The following is a 24138-nucleotide window of genomic DNA, read 5'->3' on the forward strand; positions in this document are numbered from 1 at the left end:
CACGCACGCACACACACACACACACACACACACACACACACACACACACACACACACACACACACACACACACACACACACACACACACACACACACACACACACACACACACACACACACACACACACACACACACACACACACACACTTGACACCTCCATCTCATTCCCTGCCGCCCCTTCTCACCCGTCTGTCTATTTTCTATCATCACTCTCTCCTTCGCATCATCTCTCCTCCAGTCATTTCTCACTCTCACTCTCTCCACTGCTCCCTATTATCGGTCCATTTTGTGTTTCTCACTTCGCCTCAGATTCTTTTACTCCATCCAGCCTTCATTACATTTGGAGTGATATGCTTTTATAGAAGAAAAAAGACAGATACAGGCATTCTTCCGGACTCGAGCTGCAGGGGGCTTGAGATTCAGCCATTTTCTTTACAAAGATACAACCTTCTCATTAGATTTTGAAAGATATGTTTTCAAAAATAGCCTGATAGAGAGATTTTTTAGGTTTCCAGCTGCAGGGGGCTTTCGATTCATTACATTACATGACATGTTACTTGTTAGACGCTTTTATCCAAAGCGACTTACATACTCAATACTGTGGACAATCCCCACAGGAGCAATTTGGGGTGAAGTGTCTTGCCTAGGGACACAACGACATGCTGACTGCAGTGAGGTTTGAACCTGTGACCCCCCTCATCCGAACACATACGCACAACCCAATGCGCCACACGCCTCCACACGATTCATTGTAAGGTGTTTTGTTTGAGTTACAAAGACTCAACATTTCCCAAGATGAACTGTTCTTTTCCCGTATAAAAGCCGCTGTATTTTAGAACTCTCCACTGAAACCCAGGCCAATTAAATGCTTTTATGCTGGTTAGAAGCTGCTTAAATTAAGGTGAGGATAGCCTCATAGGTCTAGTTTTTAATAAAAGCTCCATGAATAATAAACGGACACATCGATCCACCCTCAGCCTCATCTGTATGTTCCTCCCTCCCTCCCTCCGCCTCCTTTCTCCATTCCCCTCACCCCTCGCTCTATCTTTTCATCACCAATCCTAATGTCTGTTCTTTCATCAGCCATTTTTCCTGCTGTGACTTCATCCTCTTCTCTGCCCCTCATTTCTCTCGAGGTATCTCACTCCTGCTCCCCGAAATAGATAACGATCCTTCGCTTTAGCCGAGTCCTACGCTTCATTTCCTGCAACTAATTTCTCTTTTTCTCTTGTTCTTTTGCATGTTTCTGGCTCTTTCTTTTTTTAATGAAACTGTTAAAAATAAGCCGCCGTTATCACACTCGATCAGTGTCGCCATGGAAAAAGAGTCTTGAAGCTGAACTGATGAGGAATATTTGTATTAATAATTACTATACTTGCATGGATGAATAGATTTTCTTCACAAAAATTAAATTTTCTTCTATAAGTTTTGAATAGTTGACTTTCTAAGCTATGTGTTCATATTCCTTAAAGTAAGCTACAAATGTTAGCATGTATGGTTACTACAGTATTCATTCTAATGAGAGAAGGTAACGTGAACACAATTTATTACCAATGTTACGCCCCATAACTCCAAAGTAAATACATGACCCATTTTTGATGAAGCCACATATATCGTCTTGACATTCCTACAATAAAATGGCATTTTAATGAGAAATCAGGAACAAATTTACTTAGATTCATTTTCGGATTTACACAAACTGGCAAATATATTAAGCTAACATCAACAAATGTTTGTGTATGCCCTAGCCTCCTTACTGTCAGATTGCTCAATATCTAAAGTTAAGTAAATTCAATATAAATAGTTTAGGAAGTTTAATCCATTTCATACCACTTGTAATCATCACCATAGAGCTTCTGTATTGTTACATAGCTACGTGTTACTTGATGAAGATTTGTCAAAGTTATCGGAGAGCCCATCTTCTTTCAGTACTTTTGCCTTTTTTAACATAAACCTTGAAGACACAAATAAAAGGGCAGAGCTTTCTGCCTTTCCAACTATGTGTTTTTACGGTGAGCATTCAAAAATGGTTGTATTAGAACAAAACAAGGTTGAAATAATTGTTCTAGGGCTATTCAAATGAATCAGCAATCCAAGAACAATGCTTCTCAGTTACCATGCGTCGCCATGCACAATTATCTGGTGCGGATACAGACTTTTTGTATTGGAAATGCGGCTTTTAGCATTATATTTAGGACCATACTACATTCGTTTTAACAAGAGCCAGCTGGAAAGATTACAAATGTTAGCTGGAGGCTGTTCAAATAAGCTGATAAAAGCTGATAAACTGCTAAAAAATGAAAAGCTTGCTGTTGTCAACTTCTATGTGATTAGATCCATTGTTTCAAAAGGAATTATGAGCAGTAAACGTGCCATCGTCATCGCTGTAATCCACGCTAGAATAAAGCTTTGACTCATTGGTAAGAGGGGTTGGTGCTAAGCAAACAACCATTTTGTTCCATCCCTTCCTTCCCCTCTCTAATCGTGTTGGCAGGTTTACCTCTTTCATTGTCTTTGTCTTTCTAATGTCCGCTTTAACTCACCATTGAGCCAGGCGGGCAAGTATTCGCTCTTCATGCTGTAGTGCTGTAGGCCCAGGTTCCTCAGAATCACTGGCTCTGTACCCAGGAAGTTGTTGAGCGTTGCCGAGTACAGCTCCTTATCTGTAGCAGAATGCAAGATTTAGTTTAATTCTGTTCTTGTACAGGCCTGAGAGGACATTGGCTCAGCCGGGAGTCACAAAAGGAGACGGAGAATGGATGTGTATTTGTTCAGAAGGGCTGTTCAGTGCAGTGAATGCATGCATGCAAAGTTAAATTGGACTCCTGGACTCTCAGTGCAGTCGTATGGCTGCAAAACAGATGGGAAATGCTGCAGGAGCAGTTTGATGGACATTTAATGCCTCCGTTAGAGCTGTAAAAACATGGCGCAGTTCACTTTAGTGTTCACACTGCTGAGATGGAACAACAAGCGCTGACGGTGTGTTTGGGGTTGATATATTGATGTGAATGCATTTCCAGCTAAGGATTTATCATGCTTGTTGGGTAAACATGACACTTAAATGATTGTTACACTTGTTCGGCAACACTTAAAGAGGACATATAATAAAAAATCCCACTTTTTTAGTGATTGTGCGCATACATTTTGATATCTGCAGTGCCTTATAACCCAAAACAAGGCAACCAAGTCAGTGTTTGGGGGGTGCTTGGAAAAGAAAACATGGGATTTATCAAGCCATTCACAAATGGCTTCCCTTTCTATGTCACAAACAGGCTCATTACATGATACCGCCCGTCATCTGAGTATATCAACCAATGGCTATGCAATATTTACCCCTAGATTCCACCGGGTCCGTCTGCGGCGCGTTACGGGCGCGTTACGGGCGCGTTACGGGCGCGTTACGGGCGCGTTACGGCTGCGCCGCGGTGCTCACGGCGATCGCGGCCACTCTAGTCAATGGGTGCTATTCCACCACACGCGGCGCGTTACGGCTCAGAAGCGTCCCAGAAGCGTCCCAGAAGCGTCCCAGAAGCGTCCCAGAAGCGGCTCGGCGCAGGGCTCCTCTAAAATTAGGATGAATCCTATTTTTGACGCGGTGCAGCCGTAACGTAAGGTCGGGCAGGCAGGAAGTGGAACGTTCAGAGCATATCATATATATATATATATATACACACACACAAACAAATTTTGCAGACCCTATTCCTCCGTAGTCTTTCAAGTAGGAGGAGAAATGCCAGCGTTCTCCTCCGGTTTACAGGCACTGTGTAAATTATATATATAGAATAATTATGATGATGAATGCATTTTTTTACCACTAAAATACAGCAACACATCTTTGATTCATGTCGTTTATAACTGGAATATTACAGTTATTATTAACTTTGTCTGTACAAAGTAGCCTGTCCAGGAAATATGCCAAAATCAACAAAAACTGCGAGCCAGCAGGCAAGAGCTCCGCTTCTGAAATGCTTCTGAAACGCGCCTGGTAGGGTATGACGCCGGAGGAGGCCGGACCAAAACTGCGGCGCAGCCATAATGCGGCGCAGACGGACCCGGTGGAATCGAGGGGTAAGCCAAGACCAGGTTCAGCATTTTCAGGAGGGAGGCTTAAAGAGACATGTGGTGCGTGAACAGAGCGTTTCAGACAGAGGATGAATTCAGGTATATACAGAAAGATAGTGTGAGAAAATATACAGTTATTTTTTAACATTAAAGCATGTACACACATTATTTTGGAAGCCTCATTTACAAGTATGAACCTGAACATTTGCAGTATATGTCCCTTTATTTGTATTTGGAGTACGTAAAAACATGAGTACGGTATTTAAAGTATGCGCTTATTACTCACCCACTATAAGGCCAGTGTGCCCTTTGGCAGGGTCATATGGGCATTTACCCTTTCCATCCTCCAGGTCAGCAGGATTCAGGGTAAAAGCGTCTGCGTTCTACAAACACACACACACACACACACACACAAACACACACACACACACACACACACACACACACAGACAAAGGAAATCAGGTGTTTGTTTATCTTGGTCAGTGTGCGTTATGACCCACATGACACAGCTGCAAGCCCTGTGTGTCCGTTAAAATGACCACGGCTTCACCCCACGTCATGTTGTCCTGTCGCATCAGCGTCACATGTTTACACACACACGCACACACACACACACACACACACACACACACACACACACACACACACACACACACACACACACACACACACACACACACACACACACACACACACACACACACACACAATAGCATTCACACATTCAGATAACCCAGCATGGGACACTGTTTTCTATTACATTTTTTTCACTTTATCACACAGTTCTCTTAGCCTGTGGTCAGATTGAAGTTGACACCTGTCAGCAGCGCACGACCAAAATAACTCTGTCTAGGGAAACACACACACACACACACACACACACACACACACACACACACACACACACACACACACACACACACACACACACACACACACACACACACACACACACACACACACACACTTACCACATAGGTGCATTTGGGCTGGAAGGCGTAGGTGCCGCAGGTGTAGAGGTGTGTGTGGTTGTAGCTCTGCAGGAAGCGGATGTAGTTGAAACACTCGGTCTGTGGAGAGGAGGAGGAATTGTTAGAAAGCTGCTGTTTGTCCTCTGTTGAGGTGAAGCCCATTGCACCATGGAGACTCTGTATGCTCACACACACCTCTGAGACTCAGCTTAACTGTAATGCTTCAATGCGACTGCTTTTGAATCTTCATAACCTTGAGACTAGACCGCGTTACTCATGATTAACTTTTAAAATGTGTGAAGTCAGTGAGCGATGGAGAGGATCTCTTGGCAGCGCCATTCTTATATATGTGGATCCAAGAACAGTCATTTATTTTGAGTATGCTAAGTGTTCATTGTTATAATCTACCAAGACCCACAAGACTTTTTCTTAAACATCCTTTTTTAAGGATTGGGATATAAGAAACACATCACTATGATTTAATTATGTAATTTATTATGTGTTATTGCATCTAGTGGGTCTATTTATTCCATAAAAAAGTACTTTAAAAGGCACAATTTCAAATACATTGAGTTCCTTTATCATCTCCTGACAGCATGTCTGACTCCCTCTCAATATTTTTTAATATAAAAGTTCTGCCTCACTTTCTGTTTCCTGAAATATGGAAAATAAGATGATAACTCCCTCCCTAAAAATATGTGTTTAAAAGGCTTATTGGACATAACACACATCTAAATAGTTAATATAATCTAGTTAAGACTCAACATTAATAAAAAAACATCCAATGAAGAACATAAACAATATATATTTATACATTTTATCATTTAAGTCCCTCACTGCACTACAGTAAAATGTGTTTTCTGCAGTTTCCCTCTTTTCTAAAGACAGCACATGTGCCTTGTGTGTGTTACATCACTGGAGACATCACGATGTACTTCTCACACTACTTTAGGACTCAGATAAAGTGCCTGCATGGTGTTTAAAATCAGGGCTTAAGTGTCATGTCCTCCACAGAGGACAGCAATAATGTTCTGGGTCTCAGAAGGAGAGGACATCACTTAATAGATGATGTAACCACATGATCTAAATAACCTTTACACTGCGACAAAAAACGTGATAGGATGTTTCCATTCAAAAGATTTGTGGGTAATTAACAGTGTAATATATGTAGCGTTTCATGGGCAGTGCCCTTTAATGTCTGTGCTGTGATGAACAATAAAGCTCTTTGAATGGGATTGGAAACAGATGCTCACACATGATGCTACAGGAATGAATAATTCAGTGCATCCACTTGATGTTGCCTCTGCAGCAGCAAAACAATATCTGCCTCTCACGGCTGTTATAAGAGCAATATGATTTTGTTTTAATACATCTTTACAGCGCCTGTAATCAGCGAGGATAATCGGGACGAGATGCATCTGGCAGACGGTCCTCTTTCAGGCGACTACATTACATAAAAAGACTAATCATTGAGTATCTCGACGGGCAGTGTAAACACCATATGCTTATTCATTCATTCATTTATGTTATAAATAGGACATGTGTAAACATTCACTTAACTAAAGTAGCTTTAAATGCACTTTTGCTAGCATTTTTGATTAAATGCACCCAAGTATCCTGATCACAGGGCATCACGCTGCATTTGAACAACCATTCACGCCCCAAAACGAGAAGTTATGACACGTTTTAATTCAATTTTAGTTGAAGAAGTACTCCTACTACTGCCCTCCACTGAACTATTTCCCCTTCTGTTTGAAACCACATCAAAGGTAACTGTTGTGCAACGAGAGAGGTTTTCAGCTTCGTCTCTTAAACGTCTGTGTGTTTCTATAAAATATTAAACGAGACTCCTTGCAGATGTACTTTATGCCCTGTAAGCAGTGAGGAGCCGGGGCGCAGAGGAAAGAGAGTGTTTTCCCTTTCCGTTACAAAACAAACAGTGTAATCAGATTACTGGTACATTTCTAAAACTTGGGGGTAAATAGCAGGATAATAATGTTAGTATGAAACTAAGAGAGCATGTAGTGTTCAGATGTTATCTCTTCTCTGTAAGCTGTGCTGTTCTGTAGGATAATACTCACCCACATGTCACTTGTTAGACACTTTTATCCAAAGCGACTTACATTCTCAATACTGTGGAAAATCCGCACAGGAGCAATTTGGGGTGAAGTGTCCAGGGACACAACGACATGCTGACTGCAGTGGGGTTTGAACCTGTGACCCCCTGATCCCAACACCATGGCTCTATCCACTGCGCCACACGCCTCCCTACATAAAATCATTTTTGATCCTAAATATCTCGGTTTCTTCTTGTATTGTTCTGTTTTCTTACATAATGGATTTAAAAAAACCTCCTATTGATATTAATGTGCTGTTGTATTTATTCACATTGCATTTGATATTGCAATAATCCCAAAGTAATGGAAAGTATTCAGGTTGGATTAAGTTACTGATTACATGTTCTCTATTTAGAGATAATTACATTTGAAAGTAACCCTACCTACTCTGATCACAACTGATGGTAAGAGCTTAGAGTTAATACTGAACTACAGAGAGCTACTCCTCTGTTGAATATCATCATTTAATATTTGGAAAAAGTAGATCCTCAGAAATGTTTTATCTGATGAAGTCTTCTTTTCGTAATGAGCTAGCTTCTCGTAATGAATATTCAAAAAGGAATAGTTTTCCTGCTGAGAGTCAGATGAGAAGCCACTCTCATGTCTGTGTGCTAAATGTGAAGCCTCAGCATGCTTATCACTTATCAGACTCTCTCTGCTGCGGGACTTTCCCCTCTCTTTTTGTTGCTCGAGACAAAACACTTCCCGGATCGGCCCACCTTAAAAGTTGCTGATGCTGCCTGGAAGACGCTGTGAGCTAATGTAATGACTGGAAGCCTTCCAGTTAGAAACCCCTTAGACTGACTTGACAAAATGTAATGGAGCAAAGTGAAGTGGATAAACTACTGGCGTATAAACTCCTGTACACGTGGCCTTGAGAAAAGCAGGTAATCCCCACAAGATGCGTGTTACCTGGTTGTTCTTCCCCTTGGCCACACACTCCCTCTTCTTATCCTGCGGAGCCGGCCACTCGATCTGAAGAAAGAAAGACACAGATGTGATGAGGAACATGTCGTCTACAGGGAGGATGCTGTCTGCCTTTTGCCTATTTATCATTTTCTAAATGAACCACACAATCTTCCTAGGTTGGCCGATGACCAAGGTAAAACAGCACATTAATGAACCTTAATTAGAGCAGATTGACTCGATTTGCTGCACAAAATGGAGATAAAATGTTTTTTAATTAATTGGACAAGGTTATTCTTCACCTTGAACCAAAGCCATGGTTACAAATCTTTTCATCATGATAACAAGTCAATAACAATTGAGATCACAAGTTATTTATGTCATCCTCTCTCAAATTACAAATGTTGTTTCCCCAAAATAACGGCATATTGGCCAAGACCCATAACGTTTTATTTATGAAACATAGTTTTCTCATGATCTTTTATTTAATATGTCAGGATCCCGAGAAAAAGACTCTACCCCGAGCTCTCAAGTGATTGTTAATTGGAGATGAAAACATTTATAACACCCGATCTCAAGAAAACTTATAAAATCATCCTGATTTCAAGTGAAATCCACCTTGACCTTAAGTACGGTGGCCCTTAAAGGTCATGTTTCGAACAATCTATAACCACCCTTTGCTCATGAATATCACATTAGTGATCACAAGTTATTAATGTTATCACCACTAACATTACAAATTAGTTTGATTTATAAATCATTGTTTACTCGTGGCTTTGAAGTTATGACATTATCCCGAGAAAGTTTCTCTACTAGAGCTCTCTTATTTGGAGATAATAGGCGCTTTCACACCGGAGTACTTTTCCCAGGAATAGTTCCGATAGTTCCTGGGATTTTGCGTTCACACCAAAAAGATCTGGAACTAGAACTTTTTTTGGCGAACCTTTTCACCCCTTTTTAGTCCCTGCTAGAGAGCAGGTACTTTCCTGGGAGAAAAAGGTTCCCATTTCTATTGGCTGGGCGAATTGCAAACCACGCCCCATAAAACTCCGCAAAGTTTTGTGAAGCCGCCATTGTATTTGCTGGCATTAGCATTATTAGCATTAGCATTAGCCCAGCGCACCAACGGAGAGAGAATAACTTATGGCAACACTAAAGAAAACATGGGAGCGGTGGAGATGAGGAGGTGTCGGCTTTCTGGCGATTTACTCGGAAGGCTTCAGTAGAAGCTGCTGGGAGTCCCAGCAGCTTCTACTGAAGCCAGTCCCCAACTCCGGGGACTTCCGGCCGGGGACTCCGGGTGGCAGTATACGCCCTGAAGTTGTTTGCGGCCTGCCAGTAAACCCAAAGCAGAAGAAGAAGAAGTGACGTCAGCGGCTTCATTTGTCTAATCCTCCCTCAGGGACTTATTCCGGTGTGAACGCGATCTGCTCTTTAGTTCATCAGAACTAAAGAGTTCTGATGAACTAAGTACTGGGAACTAAGTACGGCAAAGTACTTGGTGTGAAAGCGCCTACTGACATAAATAACTCTAGATCTTGAGAAAACAAATAAAAATAACTTTATTTCACAGGAAAACAGAGGAAATACGATTAAACCGTGGCCATTCAGGGCTTCCGTACTACAGATACAGATAAGTAAATAGCTGCATTTCTGTTAAAACATGTAGTACAGAGAAAGCAAATAAGCCTTCTGTCCATACTTTCCTTAACCTTTGCGTTTAGTGCTTTCCAGTAGCTGATGCTTTTTTGAATGGCCGTTTGACACATGGCTGAACTTTGCTCCCTGCATTGAGGTCCAAAATATGAAGTGTGTTTACTGAGAGGTTTCCACACCATTAGCAATAATTACACTGGTCATTATAGGCAGAGAGCCGCCGCACATGCAGAATTAAACTCTGATTTACTTGGCTGCGCTTAAACCAACAGCAATCCAACAATGGGTCATTGCCATATACTGCGGTGGTAGATAAAGTACACTTTAAATACTTGACGAATGATATACTAACTATCATAAATTATAATACCTTTTATTATGATAATATTTCAGGGGTAAGTCAAACCTCTGAATGTCCACATTTCATTCTCACAGTAGACATGATGAAGTTATACGTTAATATTTAATAACTGAATTAATGATTACAATGACAGATTACCTGCAGGATGTGTAGTTTTAACAAATGCACTGGAGTTTTTAGAGAGAGACAGGATAAAATGAAGCGTAGCAACACCAGAAGTTTTTTTTGTCACTTCTAATTTGTTCCCAAGGGATTCTCATTCGTCACCAGTCAGTGTCTAATGAAGAAATTCACTCTTCATTTGCTCCACACAGATCAGTAATGTAATCAAAAACCTGGCAGTCGCAGGATTAATGTCTAAAAGCATAACAAGACAATGCCATGAATATCCTGTACCTCACACTACACACAAATAGCCTTTCCCCCCATTAGTGTCTATTGAAACATCTTAGAGTCTTTGTGAGAAATAGGATTGTAGGGTTGAGTTAAAAATAAAGTCTAACGGATGAAGCAACAACCTTTATTTTGCAAGGAGTGCTGTAACGTGGCTATACTTGTTTCCGCATTTAAAAGGCGCCTGCTAATATCTGATGTGTTTTCTCCTTCAGTGTTGGTGCAAGTAATGCAGTCCACGCTCAGTCCATTAGCTAATGCAAGTGCTGGTCCAAATTGTACTATACACATGGTCCCAAAAAACTAATGAATAGAGCAAGCAGTGGTGGAAAGTACATTTACTCTAGTACACTAACAACATGTTGTTTTACTGCGCTTGAGTATTTCATTTTATGCTACTTTATACTTATATTCCTGTACATCTCTTGGGTAGAATATTGTAGTTTTTACTTCACCGCATTTATTTGCCAACTTATCGCAAATTTGATTATTGAGATTACATTATTACATTACATTACATTACATGTCACTTGTTAGACGCTTTTATCCAAAGCGACTTACATACTCAATACTGTGGACAATCCCCACAGGAGCAATTTGGGGTGAAGTGTCTTGCCCAGGGACACAACGACATGCTGACTGCAGTGGGACTCGAACTTGCTATCCCCTGATTCGAAGTCCAGCACACTATCACTGAGCCACAGCCGTGTGTTATAATGTGTTATAATCAACACATACATTTGACTTAAGTTATACCTAGTCAATTCACGAGCTACACAGCAGTATACAAATTAAATAAACTAGGTCCATCTTCATTAGCTGCAACAAACAATAACATATTGTCATTATGCATCAATAATAACAAATACATACAAAAAGAACTTAGGATTTGAGCCTTGGCAGGCCATTTACATGCACAAAGAACAATATACCACACTACAGGGAAGGGACAAACCAAAAAAGCATAATAGGCCCCCTTTAAAGGGGATCTATCATGCAAAATGCACTTTTGTACGTCTTTTATACATGAATATGTGTCCCCGGTGTTCCAGGGAACTCACCAAGTGTCAGAAAACACAACCCTCTCTATTTTCCTCCATACCCAAATCTCTAAAAAAGGGGCTGCAACGGATCTGATAAAAACTGATCCAGATTTGAACACTGTCCTGACGTCAGGACAGTGGCGCTACGGCTATTGGGCCAACTCCACCAATCAGGAGGAGACAGCCACGGCCATTGCCGTTCGAAAGCGCTGGAGACGCTGTAGTACATATGCCAGGCCTGTAGATGGTGCTGTTCTCACTGAATCAGCCCTTGCTAAAACAGAGCTATAAATGGTCAAATTGAGCAAAATGAGGCATGGCTAAAATGCATGATCTGTTTGGTATTTTGAAAAAAAAAAAGTATAAATATGCCTTATATAGGTATGGTCCTACACTATATTATTAAAATATAGCATGATAGGTCCACTTTAAGTTACATTTAGTATGCAGGATTTATACAAATTGTACATTATTTCTACACTATGGTATTACAAGTTTTACTGAAGTACTTCTTCCAGCATTGAGAGCAAGATAATGTGAACCAAATTAGAACAACATTTCCAGCATTTAGTACTTTTTAAAATGCTGAAGCAAGGTGAATTACTGTCGCAAATTTAGTCAAAATTGGATCAGCGGTGTCTGAGGTATACCACACGGGACGACTGAACAAAACTAATAAGTGAAAGAATGAAAAACAATCATCATGGGAAAGAAAGTAACTAAATAATCTAGGAGGAAGAGCTTCAGGCACCAACAGGAGCGGCCTGTCTCAACAGAAAAAGAAGTGTCTTTAAAACAGTGAAAAATCCCCAGAAAATATGAGAAAATGGGAAGAAAGTCTGACATGAAGGTAATGAAGGAAGACAGCAGGGAGGAAACAAAGGGAGGAAGGGTGAGGAGGGGGGAGAGTGACAATATTCCCTCATCTTTGCTCAGTTCTGTCATGTTTCTGTATCGGCTCTTTTCTCTGTACACTGCACACTGGAGGCTGACAACAGGTGGCCTTATTATTACTGTAAGACGCATTACACTCACTCAATCAGCCGTGTGTGTGTGTGTGTGTGTGTGTGTGTGTGTGTGTGTGTGTGCGTGCGTGTGTGTGCACGTTAAAACGGCTCATTAAGGCTCTACATCAGATAACAATTCCCTCCCTGCTGCAGGCCGCTCACACCTTCATTGGACTGCTGTAATTGTATTGATTGCAATATGGACCAATTATAAAGGGAGCAAAGCAAGACCAGATTGAGTCTCGGAGGCTTTCTCATCTCTGCATGTGTGTGTGTGTGTGTGTGTGTAAAAATGTGTGTATCAGGTCAAGTGAAGGGTATTTATGGAGTGCTGTTAAACAAATAGGGTTGCCACGGAGGGACATAAGAAGATACACAGATTAAAACAATAATACATATGATTGAATGAGTGCATCGTAACGTGTGAGAAACAGGGCCGGTAGAAGTTGGCGTGTGTGTGTGTGTACGCCCACAGTGTTTGTGCTGACAGAAGTGAAATATTGGAGCCAATAGCCACGCATTTTAATATTTGGCAGCGTACTCGCACTATTACTGTAGAAGGCTTTTAGTAGGAGATAACATACATAACTTAAAATAAAGTAATAACGTGTTATAAGACATCTGAACTCATGAGATCATATAAAATCCATTCCCTGATTAACGATGAATCATTACATTTTAAGACCTTGTTTTTGTAGCTACTCTGGATCATATGCCTGGCTTAATGGCTTAGATGAAGTATGTAATGTATGGAGACAAACTGAGAAAATTCAGTTAAAGGTTGTTATATAAATCCAAAACACTACACATAATGATACATCAATAGTTTATATTATGGGTAATAAATAATCACAATGGAGCTTAAAAGAGATTTCCTTCAGAAATGTTAGATTTACAATTGTTTAAAAAAAATGTACGCCACTTGCAATGACACACAGGACAATAACTACAATGTTACTGCTATCCTGAGCTGCATGACATTAACAAGTTTAATGCAAGAGACATTTGCTACATTGCAGCAAAAATCGTAAGATATTGTCTGAAAAACAGATATTATTCAAAAAGAAATTAATGTAAACTTCTATTTTGCAGGTACTAGCATTTTGGAAGTTGATTTAAGACATTTTAACAACAATTAAGGCCTTATTTTTAATACATTTGATGCCTTTCAAAAATGTTTAAGCATCAGCGGGACCTGAACACTTTCATCATATAACTGCAAATTCAGTCCACGATTTATAATCATTGATTTAAAGTCTCTAATAGACACTAAAGTATTTTAAAAGACAAGCTAACGATTGGCTAACCTTTTCACTAAGGTAAAGGGAAGTATCTTCATAAAGTTCTCTTCCTCTTCAGGTACACTTTTAACAATCTTAAAACATATTTCGTTTTTGACTTGTTGACTGTATTTTGTTTCAGGGTTACTGATACTGAGTTTGAGAAAAATGCTTTAATACTTTGATTCAAGATTTGTTTTTAACTTTCCCTTTTTTACATTAAATTATTTTATTCAACTCAGAAAATACGAGTTGGCCATTGAGAAGAGAAAGCAGTTTTTGTGCTCTGGAAAGGTTGACATTGAGAGCTCTTAGCTGACGGCAGTTAACACATTTTATTATTCTTCTGACCCTTTAGGGATTGCACTTTAACACATTTTGAAAAGGCATTACTGCTTGACAGATATCCATTATAAGCTTGTTCAAGGCCTGAAGATTTAATAAAAGAAGCTCAGGCCAGACTAATAAAAGACCAAACAACTAGTGTGACTCAGGCGACTTTATTACGGCTCTATTACTGGTCTTCCATTGTCCGCCACAAACAGTTTTTGTGTGTGTTCTCAAATGTCCTTGGGTTAAGAACTGACACCAAGCATTATAATAAAGTAAGGTCAGTCCACGAGTTAAAAGGCAGTACAGACGAAGTGTGGCAGAAGCAGTTTCTTTTTCCTGCATAGCTGAAACGTTCCCATAATAATGATATCACTGTTAATATCATAATTGAATTCGGTGTATTTAAATGAAGTATTTGAAATGTGTGTTTATCTCCGCAGTGCTCTGTGGAAGCGACAATGCTTTTTTGTCCCCGGACTGTCCATCATGACGCTCTGTGATATTAAATCGTATGTGTTATCATTTTCATTTCTCACATATCTACCACAGCCTTTCAGATTGTGTGGGCGTTTGCAGTCAGTCAGTGTTTAGATGAAGAGCCTCCATTTCTTCCTGAACTTTAGTAAACCCAATTCATTAAGGCTGTACAATTTGGAGTAAGATATAATAATTTGTGATTATTTTGAGAGATATTGCGATACGATTTGAGGGAAGGAGCATTCTTGAAACATTATTCATATTATCATTAAATCATATATTATATAAAAATGTTTTATTAAGTCTGTAGAATAGCTTCACGGCAGCACCACAATACTTCATTTGAAATGATATGACGACATATTTGACCTTAACAGAAAACTGTGTATACTGTGATTTGTATATTGCAATTGTCCATATTGTAGTTTTGATAACATTTTCATTAATTATGCAGCCCTACAATTAAAGAGAGTCATTTTAAACCCTAACTCTTTTTTATTTAAATGTATCTTAAATGTATTTTAAATGTATTAGATTTTTTGAATTATTTTACTTTTCTTATGTATAAAATAATATACATATAAACTGTATATTATTTCAGATTTAAGGCATCAATAAGGCATGTTTCCATGTTTTGTTTGACTTATACTGCCTGTATTTTGTATATATTGATTGTTGAGCTTTTATCTTAATGTATAAATGTGTCTGTTGATTGTGTATATATAGGATATACATATTGTATACATATTTTTATATATATTTGTATTCGGGATTGTGGGAAACGGTATTTCGATCTCTCTGTCTGTACACACAAACTAAAAAATTGACAATAAAGTTGACTTTGACTTTAAAGAAATACGTGTTGAACAAACTACATGTATGGAAACCGGTAGAAACAATAAATGAAATCTGAGTGTGTTACCTGAGGCCGCAGCTGTCTGTTGATGTTGTTCGGGTCGAGGGCGAACAAGGTCTCCCGTGCTCCGACGTATAAAACCCTCTCGTGGTCGGACAGTGTCAGCATGCTGTAGTTGAACACTCCCTGAACGCTGAACCTCGCCATGCTGTCCAACACATCTGGAGAAAACACACACACACACACACACACAGGCATCGTCAAATCACTGATTATACACTCGCTGCAAAGTAGCTAGGGTTCCTCCCCACTGATCTGTTGACAGATGACAGAATCAAAGCTGAGAAGAACATTTCACACATTGGTTGACGTCTCGGCTTATTCGCACCAGCGAGCCTCGCCCACTCCACCGCTGCCACCTTTAGCTTAATGTCATCCATTCTGCTCGCTCTGTACACAGTCGACACACACACACACACACACACACACACACACACACACACACACACACACACACACACACACACACACACACACACACACACACACACACACACACACACACACACAGTACACAGCGTTGCTTTCTATAATTGGGATCAGTGTGTCGTCGTACACAGCTTTCAGACCCACTACCTGTGAGAGCTCCAATCTAACACCATTTAGAGTAATCCAACATTGGTGAGAAACTTCAAAACAACCTGTCAAATATAGCAGAAAAACAGACTGTAAAAATATCTGAAAAGTACTGTTTAAATATGGAAATGAGGCATTATGCATGAACTGTTCTCCTCAGCTCTAATTTAGCATTTTTTGAAACACAATTATGCCATTTTTGTTCAGTCTAAACACTCTCATCAGCGTCCTTTCAACAGGCCACATGCAGCTATTTTTCAATGGAAAAGCTTTAAAATAAACCCCATGCACCTGCCCTGGACTACAAAGCTGAACAGGAGAACCAGCAGCTAGCTTGTGAATAAAGCATTTAGCAGATAAAACGCCAGATACCTCCTCCAGGAGTTGCTTGAGAAAAAAACAATTGATGGAATTGATGTATATTAGCCAGGTGGCAGACACAGGAGTGAAAGGAAATGCTAATGATGAAACATTTGAATGTTTACAACTTGTGGCACTGCCCCCATGTGGCTAAAAAAATCAGTTAACCCTCCTATTGTCTTCGTCCCCCCCCCCCTTACTTTGGTGTTCGCGGTCAAATTTGACCGGTCCTGTTTTAACTGCTATTACATTAACACAAACACATTAATCATCACCAAATTTCATTTAACACCCTTTCAAACTGTACATATTGTATCAGACTACTGGTATACATGAAAAACTGCAGTAAATATACAAAGAACAGACACTGAACATGTATTGCGTGTGCCAGGTGTGATCCATGGGGGGGAGGGGCACATAAGAGCGGGGACACACACATCTAGAGTATGTGTGTGTGTGTGTGTGTGTGTGTGTGTGTGTGTGTGTGTGTGTGTGTGTGTGTGTGTGTGTGTGTGTGTGTGTGTGTGTGTGTGTGTGTGTGTGTGTTTTATCTGATCTGGATGGTTACTAATTCCTTTTCTTTATGGCGGGAACACCATGGGTGTTACAAAGTTGACTAAATCATCCAAAATTCAATGAAAGTGGTGATCAGCAATTGTGTATGTTCAAATGTCTACTGTGAAGGATATCATAAAGCCTTAATGCAATCAAATGTAAAACAAAAAAGTTATGATTGATGAAAGTAGTAAATCGGTCAGATTTGACCCGAAGACAACAGGAGGGTTCATGCAGGTTGACGTTTTTGGAAGCAAGCCACTATAGCTTTATGTATCTATTTAACTACATCAGTTTAAGTGGCAAACATATTAAGTTTGAGCCAATTCACACCTCTGCTGATATTGGTTTGACCACCACAGTAAAGTAACATCTTGTTCAGTAATTGACATTTTATACTCGTTGAGAAACAAAACAACAAAACAACAAATAATGAAGCTGTCAACACAACGTGACCAGGGGCGGACTGGGACTACAAATCAGCCCGGGAAACTCGTACCGGCCAACCGGCCCAACTCGGTACCGCTAGTCAATTGTCAACGGGGGGGGGGGGTGCTAGTGAATTGTCCGACCGGCCCACTTCGGTACCGGCCCAATGGCCAGTCCGCCCCTGAACGTGACTGAAGGTTATACAAAAAAACAGCACTTTTTCTTTAGAGCTCTCAAACTAATTATGTCTTAATGACTTTGTTGAGATTGCCCACGGTACAGCTTCAAGATCTTATTTAATGATTCCTGCAGAACAGAAAGCTTCCCAGGCTCCGTGTTTACTCTAACAACCTGCAGAAGAAGGCGGGCTGAAATGTTCCAGATCTGCATGTCAGAAGGGAGATAAGGTTGTCATCTATTTACAAAAAAAGCTGTGCAAATAAACAAGAAAGCAATATTGCACTTGCCCTCCCAGCCCTTGTTTTGATGAGCAGTGCAGTGACGTGTGCAGAAACAGACACCGGCACTTTTTCAAATCTAACTGCAGAGAGAAGGCAGAATCTGGAGTTTTAAAGGTTATTGATGCATACAGATGGAGGCATAATCCAGCATCTGCACAATCATAATCTTTTAAATAATAAAGTAAACTAACGGCTTCGATCGGCATTGGCAAGTGCTTTGAGTCTTCGAATTAGGTTTTTGATAGAGCCGAGAGTTTGTTTTCGTATACTTCTTCGATAGAAATCCAATTAAGAATGGTAATTTTTGAATTAGGAAAATCCTGTTTTCGGAAAACAGCCTAAATTGTGTTTTGCCTTAATTGGACTGGAGATTGTTAAAGGACTCCTACATGCATCATTAAGAGGAGAGCAGCTCAATCTGGGCTGCACAGGCCGCCTTCGCACAACAATAGAGGGATTTAGAGGCTGACCTTATTGCAAATGGAAAATGAGATGCGACGTGGACAGAATGCGTAAGAAAGAATGAATGGTTTAAATCTGCTGGTGTGATTTTTTGAATCTGTGCTGCACATCCTGTTATAGATTGCATTTTAATAAAAGCCTAAGTGAGGCTTTTTACTCTGATTAGTCTATCACTCACACTGTTCAAAGAATATTAGCCTCCTTGTAAACCCAGTTATTGATCCTGTGATCAAACAGCTGAATCCATGTGATTGATATTGGGTTTGTCTAACTTGCTTAGGGAGTGCCCGTGTTTTTATTGGGTTGTTTTTCTTATTTTGAAGCTTGCAGAGCGACACGAACAATCTGGAAAAAGATGATCAAAAAATGTTCCCTCCACAGTTCAATCTGCAGGGGAAAAACCAGAGCTGACTTTTTTCATCAAATTTGAAAAAGAAGCACCCACTGCTTTGCTATTCACACACTCACACACGCACACGCACACACACACACACACACACACACACACACACACACACACACACACACACACACACACACACACACACACACACACACACACACACACACACACACACACACTAGCATACAGACAGCTAGTGGAGCAGAGCAGATGAGAAAGGAGACAGAGAAACTGATGGTGTTTAGTTTTCATTATCCACACTTGTAGTGTAGTTCTCCCTCTCCTCTTCTTCCCTCTTTCTTTCTTTATCTGGGCCGAGGAGACAACAGCACATAATGTGATCTCATAACTGCATAAGAATATTCCCTTTTTTTGTTTTTCTAAAGCATGAATATTTCCATTTCTTTGCCGTCTCCCTGAAAATAGCAGCAGAAATCCAGGGAGGGATCGGCAGGAACTGGTGATTTATGGTGTGACTAACTGCTCATGTGATGCTGTGGCCTAGTTGGGACTAAGTAGACTTATATACATGGAGCAGGCTCAATGAAGGAGCTGTGTGTGTGTGTGTGTGTGTGTGTGTGTGTGTGTGTGTGTGTGTGTGTGTGTGTGTGTGTGTGTGTGTGTGTGTGTGTGTGTGTGTGTGTGTGTCTTTACGAGAGACACATGAAAAGAAGGGTATAAAGTGAGCTTGTTACTGAAACTTAATTAAAGTCATTCAACCTAAAGCACATCTTGAAAGCTTTTTGCATTTGCTTTAAATACCTTTCAACACCTTTTTCAAACAATGTGATGCCATTTATTCTTTATACAAAATACCATCATTGCTTTCAAAACATCCCTCACCTGACATTTTTAGACCAAAGATGGCGCTAGCATCAAGACAAACAAAAACATTGGGGAAATATTATGCAGCTAATTTCCAAAAGCCAAGGCAACAAATTAATGTTTTATTTGTTTATCCAATCTTATTTTTCTCCAGTCTTTTATTGAATAGTTATAATTACATTTTCTGCCAAACTGACTGGGTATGTAAATTAAGCTTTCTATTTCACATTTAGCAAGTTGAGCCTAACTGCAAAACTTATCAGCTATGACCAACAGCAGTCAGATAACATTGACATAGCTGCATAAATATCATATAAAAACAATAAGTAAACAAAGCACTCCAATGGAGGACTTACATGTGTTTGAATGTGTTACATCCAGCTAAATCAAATCACAGTCAGTGAAATGTGTCATGTAGTGAGATGTACAGAAGACTGTAAGGAGAGACCTAGAGGAGAGGAGGGACTAAGTAAGCAAAGGAAGGAAGGAAGGAAAGGGGAAGAGTACTGAGATAGTCAGCCTATTATGTGAGGAGCAGCCGTGTATAAACATTGGAGGGTTTGCACGGATGAGGGAGCTTGATGAGAGAGAGAGAGAGAGAGAGAGAGAGAGAGAGAGAGAGAGAGAGAGAGAGAGAGAGAGAGAGAGAGACGGCATCCCCAGGGGAGAAGTGAGCACATCTGCTGTGTTCCACACAACCGGGCAAGAAAACTCCAGAGCTCACTCACACAGCACACACACACAACACACACACACACACACACACACACACACACAGACACACACACACACACACACACACACACACACACACAACACACACACACACACACACACACACACACCCTCACACACACACACACTCCGTGCTGAGGTACTTGGCTACACACAAATCGGTGCACGTCCGAACACACAGAATACACAAGTTTATGGGTAAGCTAAAAGACACATTGCATTTGCACAAACACACACACAGTCCTGAATGGCTCTCCAGGGTACCTGCTCAGAGACTCAAACGTCTCTCAACAACAGAGGGAAAGTTTCTCTGCGAGTGGCTTGTTTGAAGTGATCAGCGGCTCTTTCATTAAGAGGCGATACGGCACCAGCACTTACCATCTGCCACCACACTGTGGCAGCCCTGAGGCCACCTGCCGAGAGTGTGTGTGTGTTTGTGTGTGTCACTGTGACCGAAGTGTGGGTTTCCCTATTACAGACACAAGACCATACACACCTGTGGTTCATGACTATTTATGTGCAAGTGAACAAGTGTGCTTTTTGATAGACAGCGTGAGTCCAAATGTATGTTTATTAACTCCATATGCAGAGTTGAGATAAATCTGACTTTAGACGTTTGTACAGCTGTGGAGCGGCGAGCGTCAGGAGAACTAAATTACCAAGTTAGAGTCAATCCCTTGGGGCTCTATTATGCTTCATGGGGATATACCTTTCCTGTAGTGTGTTATATAGATTTCTGTGCATGTTAATGGTCTGCAAAGGCTCAAATCCAGCCAGAAGGAGTCTGCTGTTTTAAGATCCACCCAACCTCCTTTCAACATGGACTCTTTATAATTCCCAGTTCACAATATTGTGGATAACATATACATTTATTTTGTTGGATATACAGAACTTATGGTGCATTAATATTCGTAGGAGTAGCTACAAAACACTGAAGGCTAACAGCCTGTGTAATAATAACCAAATTAAAAATAAATAACACGAGCCATGAACTCTAAAGCAGAATTGAAGCATATTTAACATATTAAAGTTTGAGTAAATATGCAGCAATGCAGCACACAGAAAACCTTGTCGTTCCACTGTGTGCTGAAAAACATCAGCTCTATATTTACAACACGTCAGACATTTGAAAAACGTTTAAACTGGAGTTGTTTTGAGACTTTTCCATCAATTCAAGGACCTTCTGAGTGTGTGTGTGTGTGTGTGTGTGTGTGTGTGTGTGATGGCAGTTTGAGCTAAATTACAAGGCCTTTGATGCTTATAGACAACAGTTTGGGAGCAGAAGAGACGAGAGAACATAAGCAGAGACGTAATGAGTCAAACAGATGAGAAGTACAAACAACAGGGCAAATAGAAAGCATGGAGAGAAAGGGAGGAGGGAAAATATGTAAAACTCAGAGGGTCTGAGCGAGGTCACAGCCACTGAAACAGAAACCATCAGAAGTGGCGGCACTACAACACCTCTTCACTGGCTGAGATACAAGAGGGTATCGCACCCAGACACAGATAATGTGACAGGCTTTGGATGTGAGTGGAGGATTGTGTATGGTAGAAAACAATATATACATGTAGTTAACACTAGAACCGCCAACGGGTCAATTTTACCCGCAGCTGTTTTTTGATTGTTTGTAACTTTTTTTCAATAGAATATTAAAGTCTCCCAGTACGTGACTTTTCCTGAAAGTGTGTTATGTAGCACCCTCTGTTGTCAGATTGAAAAAATCACCCAAAGAATTGCCATTTATACCCATCAGCGCCAGCGGGTAATATTTACCTCATAGAAAATGCAGCGTAAAAATGACGTGTTGCTATAGCAACGCCTTTTGTCTACTGCGGTTCCTTATGGATAGAGAGATTGATATAGATAGATAGATAGTTATAGATAGATCGATAGATAGTTATAGATAGATAGATAGATAGATAGATAGATAGATAGATAGATAGATAGTTATAGATAGATAGATAGATAGATAGATAGATAGATAGATAGATAGATAGATAGATAGATAGATAGATAGATAGATAGATAGATAGATAGGTAGATAGATAGATAGATAGATAGTTATAGATAGATAGTTATAGATAGATAGATAGATAGATAGTTATAGATAGATAGATAGATAGTTATAGATAGTTATAGATAGATAGATAGATAGATAGATAGTTATAGATAGATAGATAGATAGTTATAGATAGATAGATAGATAGTTATAGATAGATAGATAGATAGATAGATAGTTATAGATAGATAGATAGATAGATAGATAGATAGTTATAGATAGATAGATAGTTATAGATAGATAGATAGATAGTTATAGATAGATAGTTATAGATAGATAGATAGATAGTTATAGATAGATAGATAGATAGTTATAGATAGTTATAGATAGATAGATAGATAGATAGTTATAGATAGATAGATAGATAGTTATAGATAGATAGATAGATAGTTATAGATAGATAGATAGATAGATAGATAGATAGTTATAGATAGATAGATAGTTATAGATAGATAGATAGTTATAGATAGATAGATAGATAGTTATAGATAGATAGTTATAGATAGATTGATAGATAGATAGATAGATAGATAGTTATAGATAGATAGATAGTTATAGATAGATAGATAGTTATAGATAGATAGATAGTTATAGATAGTTATAGATAGATTGATAGATAGATAGATAGATAGATAGTTATAGATAGATAGATAGTTATAGATAGATAGATAGTTATAGATAGATAGATAGTTATAGATAGTTATAGATAGATTGATAGATAGTTATAGATAGATTGATAGATAGATAGATAGATAGATAGTTATAGATAGGTAGAGAGAGATAGAGAGAGATTTGTACTTAAACAAAACACAAGTCTAACACCAAGCGTTTAAATCAGCACTGGTAGCGATATTTTATACTTCATGCTATCTGCACAAACGATATCATATGAAAAGCTGAGAGTCCACAGATTCTATTGGTATAAGTTTCATCCCTGTGCGATCAAAACTCACTGTTCTGTATGATAAATAAAAGAACATTGTACCTTGAAAATCAATAGCGGGTCAATTTGACCCGTTGGCGGTTTTAGGTATACAGCGACCTCTGGCGATTAAGAAAAACGTGTAGTTACAAAAAAGTAGGATGGAGGATGGTTTATTTGTTATAGTGTTTTGCCCATATGGGATCTTCTGCTCTCAGAATCCATAACCATGTGTATTTTACTCAAATGACGTCTTATTAGGAAGTATTTTAGCAATAAAGACAATGAAGATGGTGTTTTTCAAAGTTACCAGACTATTGACCAATAGGAATCTAGTATTGAACCAAGCCTTGTTATAATATGTTTTAAACCGTCATGCCAATATGAAACCCAACCACTTTAACCAGCTAACAAAGATAACAACGACAATGAAATAATAGTCTTTGTGAAAAGTGTAAGTTGACTTCAAAAGATCCGGGAAAACTACAAAAAATAACAATGTTTGGAATCGCTGGAAACAAGAAATTCTGATCTTCTTAATATGCATGAATGACTCGAAACACACAGCGACAGATATCACCAGGGAAGCAAACAGTCAGATATTAATTCAGCAGCTTGTGTATTGAGTGTGTTTAGCTTCTTTAAATGCAGCGAGAAGGACAGAACATGATTGATTTACTGTCATAAACACGTTTTGAGGCTATGCGAGACGCTTGTATAATGTGCAAAAATGAACTGGAACCCAAGGCAGCCTGAAGGAATGAAACCCAGCTGTAAGACCATGTGATTCTTTGCAAAGCAGTCAACAACTCTATTAATACTGGT

General features: G+C 39.6%; 1 protein-coding gene across 1 annotated transcript in view; it reads right to left on the minus strand.

Annotated features, from left to right (window-relative positions):
• Positions 1-24138, minus strand: part of sema4c (sema domain, immunoglobulin domain (Ig), transmembrane domain (TM) and short cytoplasmic domain, (semaphorin) 4C) — a 112147-nt gene that overhangs the window by 22385 nt on the left and 65624 nt on the right. Inside the window, exons 4-8 of the mRNA XM_034148640.1 lie at positions 15532-15686; positions 8066-8128; positions 5037-5135; positions 4351-4447; positions 2546-2665 (exon numbers count right to left, since the gene is read on the minus strand). Of these exons, the coding sequence (XP_034004531.1) occupies positions 2546-2665; positions 4351-4447; positions 5037-5135; positions 8066-8128; positions 15532-15686 (534 nt within the window). The remainder of the gene's footprint in view (positions 1-2545; positions 2666-4350; positions 4448-5036; positions 5136-8065; positions 8129-15531; positions 15687-24138) is intronic.

Source organism: Trematomus bernacchii, unplaced genomic scaffold (assembly GCF_902827165.1).
Source record: "Trematomus bernacchii unplaced genomic scaffold, fTreBer1.1, whole genome shotgun sequence".
NCBI lineage: Eukaryota > Metazoa > Chordata > Actinopteri > Perciformes > Nototheniidae > Trematomus > Trematomus bernacchii.